The sequence below is a fragment of the Triticum aestivum genome, chromosome 5B, assembly GCF_018294505.1.
Source record: "Triticum aestivum cultivar Chinese Spring chromosome 5B, IWGSC CS RefSeq v2.1, whole genome shotgun sequence".
In the NCBI taxonomy this organism is placed as follows: domain Eukaryota; kingdom Viridiplantae; phylum Streptophyta; class Magnoliopsida; order Poales; family Poaceae; genus Triticum; species Triticum aestivum.
In genome coordinates, this window is record NC_057807.1 from 524,174,598 (window position 1) to 524,178,841 (window position 4,244).

Sequence of the window (4,244 nt, forward strand, 5' to 3'; positions counted from 1 at the left end):
ACTACTTGACCAAATAAAAATCTAGCATTTTTCCAATTTTAGTTCTTGGCAGATTTTAGCAACTTAGCACAAGTCAAGCAATTAACCTACACATGCAATTCTAAGAGTATAGCAGCGGAATGTAAAACAATTGCATATGAAGGTAAAGGGAGGAGTTTGAGGGAGCAAACGAAATGTTGACACGGAGATTTTTTAACCGTGGTTCCGATAAGTGATGTTATCGTACATCCACGTTGATGGAGACTTCAACCCACGAAGGGTAACGGTTGCGCGAGTCCACGAAGGACTCCACCCACGAAGGGTCCACGAAGAGCAACCTTGTCTATCCCACCATGGTCGTCGCCCACGAAGGACTTACCTCACTAGGGTAGATCTTCACGAAGTAGGCGATCTCCTTGCCCTTACAAACTCCTTGGTTCAACTCCACGATCTTGACGAAGGCTCCCAAGTGACACCTAGCCAATCTAGGAGACATCACTCTCCAAGAAGTAACACATGGTGTGTTGATGATGAACTCTTTGCTCTTGTGCTTCAAATGATAGTCTCCCCAACACTCAACTCTCTCTCACATGATTTGGATTTGGTGGAAAGAAGATTTGAGTGGAAAGCAACTTGGTGAAGGCTAGAGATCAAGATTTATGTGATAGGAATGGAATATCTTGACCTCAACACAAGTGTAGGTGGTTCTCTCTCGGAAAATATATGTTGGAAGTGTAGGCATGTTCTGATGGCTCTCTCCACAAGTGAAGAGTGGGTGGAGGGGTATATATAGCCTTCATACAAAATCTAACCGTTACACACAATTTACCAAACTCGGTGGGACCGAGTCATGAAACTCGGTCGGACCGATTTAGGAAATAATGTGACCGTTAGGATTTTCGGTGGGACCGACATGTCATCTCGGTGGGACCGATATGGTTAGGGTTAGGGCATAACGTAATCTTGGTGAGACCGATTACACAAACTCGGTGAGACCGATTTTGGTAATGGACACACAGAGAGGGTTGGTCAGGCAAACTCGGTGGGACCGATTCGCTCATCTCGGTTGGACCAAAACGTTACGAAAGGGAAACAGTGATTTGCATTGCAATCTCAGTGGGACCGATCGCTCATCTCGGTTTGACCGAAACGTTACGAAGTGAAACAGAGAGATTGCAATCCCATCTCTGTGAGACCAAGATCCCCATCGATGAGACCGAAAAGACTAGGGTTTGTGGCTGTGGCTATGACATCTGAACTCGATGGCGCCGCATAGATGGTTTCGGTGGAGCCGAATTTGACCTTTGGTTTGGGTCATATGTGGATGTGAGAAAGTAGTTGAGGGCTATGGAGCATATCACTAAGCACTTTGAGCAAGAAACTCATTAAGCAACATCTCATCCCCTCTTGATAGTATTGGCTTTTCCTATAGACTCAATGTGATCTTGGATCACTAAAATAGAAAATATAGAGTCTTGTGCTTTGAGCTTGAGCCAATTCTTTTGTCCTTAGTATTTTGAGGGATCCACTTTTTTTATCTATGCCATGCCAATCATTGAGCTTTCCTAGAATATTTATCTTGAAGTAGCATTAGCTCAATGAGCTATATGTTGTTAGAAATTACCAAAATCACCTAGGGATAGTTGCACTTTCAACGGGGCAGCTGACGGCGGCGGCATGCTGTGGGGCTTATAAGGCGGCGGCAGCAAGCCCCAGCGGCAGCTCCAGTCCAGCGCAGTTCTAGCCATAAGATGGAAAAGAAGGGGAAGGGACAAGCAAATCCAAAGGAATGGGGAGGAAGCGGTAGATTCCCCATGTCTCTGAAATTTTGTAGCATAACAGCAGCTTGAAACCAATCAGAATTTAGTTACAAATTGATGTTATGGATTGCATATTTGATAAGGTATTTTGAAGTAATGGTAGGGGCAGCAGCTCGAAATCGAATCCAAGCGCCCGCGAAAGTGCCAGTGTTTGGGCACATGTCACTCATGAAGATGAAGTGACTTGATGGTTCGTTAGATTGAGGGAGAGATCTTCAAAAGTATTGATCTCGGTAAAATTAAGGAAAGATTTTCAAAAGGAGGGTAGGGCATTGTTATTGCCTAGGTCTTTTAGACGTCATTGAAAACTTCATTATTGGTTTGTTTTAGGTTGTTTTTCTATTGAAACATGTCTACATTTTCATTGCATTTGATTTTCGTTTGTACTGTGTGTTTCAATTTGCATTAAAAAAAATGTTACTAAGATTTCGTCACACCCTAATTTTTTTCGGCCTCCGCCTTTGATCTCTGCCGTGAACGCTTTGTCACCGGGACCTAAGAATGCATAAAACCAAAACCCCAAATAATTTTGTTGGAAAATCAAGAACAAATATATGGCCCTAACCAAACTGAATCGACACTACAGTGTAGTACTATTCAGTTTAAGTTGATCCACCGCTTGGTGCGAGATTCAAATGCAGCCGCCCATCTTCAATCCAACAGACTACAGCTCGATCGTCTCACCGCTTCGCGCCAGCTGGAGTTTCTAGCCGACGTGGATTTAGTGAGCGCGAGTTCATTCAGTAGGTAGTTGGAACGCAACACGCGATCGAGATCTTTTCCGCTCCTCCACGCACGCAGGCGCAGCCGACCGTGACTCCAACGCAACCGCGGCCACTCGAAACTCCACGGCGGTCGACCGTCGTGAGCCGCGAGTTTGGAGGGGAAGATGCGCCGACGATGGAGTCGTCCTTGGCCACGAAACCTCGTCCCACTCGAACTGCGACGTGCTACGCGCCTGCCGCCCATGCCGACGCACCGGTCGCGATCACTCGGTTGACCGAGGAAAAATGTACCTTCGACCTTAGGATGTTTCTTTTTCCGAAAAGTCCAACGACAGGCGTGACCTTAAGATTTGATCAACCTTTACACTTAACTTATATTTACAGAAAAAATATGCCTAAGCGAACGAGTCATGCCATGTCTTGGAGAAGATGGTGTCTTGTCTTGTCTCTTGTGTGGGGTGGTGAGCACTCGCCCCAGCCCTCCGCGGCCGTCCGCTTCTTGCCGCGGCCGCGCACCATGCACGACTCCACCGCCATGAGCAGCCTCGCCGGCACGTGCGCGCAGGCCTCCAGGCGCCGGAGCGCGACGCCGGGCTCGTCGACGCCACCGTGAGCTGCCACCTCCCACCACAGCACGGCCGCCATCGCGACGCGCAGCGGCACGCGTGGCGGCCCCGCGGCGACCTGGGCCCGGAGCGCGCGGCCGGCCGCCGCGGCATGCCGACGCGCCGCCACCGCCTCGAGGCCCATCCGCCTGGCCCAGCCCTCGAGCACCGCGTCGCCCCGCGCAAGTGGCTTCTGGCCCTTGGCCGGCGGCGCCGCAGACTCGGCCGTGGACGTCCGGGACAGGGCGTCCGCGGGGCCGGGCGGCGAGACGCGCGTGCGGCGGTGGCGGAACGCGAGGAAGTTGGCGCCGTGCACCTCCGCGTCGCACGCCGCGCAGAGGAACGCCGCGTCGGCCTCGCAGCGCACGTCCGCTCCCGCGCCGCACAGCTCGCAGCGCGCCCTCGCGGTGGTACACATCCACGTCCCCGAGGCCGGCGGCGGCGGGCGGGGAGGCGGTCGACGGCCGGGGAGCGAGCGGGGCAGCAGCAGCGTGTTGTGCTTCCCCACGTCCGAGCGCGTATTTAAAGACGACCGAGGAGGCCCGTGGGGCGGGTCGGCTTTGTACTCCGTGGCAGTTTACGTGGATGCAAGCTAAGCGGCCGGAGGCGAGAGCGACGTTGGGCGGTCTGGCGAGGGCGAGGGCGTGGAGGGAGGGCCACTCGCGCGACTCCCACGTCCACGTACCCGTCGCGCTTGCACAAGCTAGCGGCTGCGGTCGACCGTCGTGAGCCGCGAGTTGGAGGGGCCGGGGGCTCCATCGGTGGGATGCGCCGACGGGACGACGGATGGGATCGCTAGAGTGATCCCTGGCCACGAAACCTCATCCCGCTCGGACTACGTACTCGGTACTACCCACGCCGGTCGCTCTCTGCTGCGTGAGCTCCACCCGCTCGAACCACGTGTATTTTTCTTTTCTAAACACACTTTATTAATTAACCAATAATATTCATTTGGATACAATGGAGGTCTTGGGGTTGAGAAGCGACAGATGGCACCCGAAATCCAAACCGAAAGCGTGTTTAGCGAGGATATGAACCTCATTATTTATGCCTCTTCCTTTAAAGATGAAGCATCAATGATCAAAGTGGGTAATAGTAGATCTAATCCGCTCAAA

The 4,244-nt window shown here is 52.2% G+C and overlaps 1 protein-coding gene across 1 annotated transcript; it reads right to left on the minus strand.

Moving 5' to 3' along the window:
• Positions 1-2,820: 2,820 nt before the first annotated feature.
• LOC123116733 (B-box zinc finger protein 32) lies at positions 2,821-3,747 on the minus strand. The gene has a single exon (XM_044537652.1). It carries the CDS (start codon positions 3,545-3,547, stop codon positions 2,933-2,935), a length of 615 nt encoding a protein of 204 aa, XP_044393587.1. The 5' UTR covers positions 3,548-3,747; the 3' UTR covers positions 2,821-2,932.
• Between the last annotated feature and the right edge of the window lie 497 nt (positions 3,748-4,244).

Coding starts and splice junctions, on each gene's coding strand:
- LOC123116733 (XM_044537652.1), bottom strand. CDS start 3,547: ATGTGTACCACCGCGAGGGCGCGCTGCGAGCTGTGCGGCGCGGGAGCG.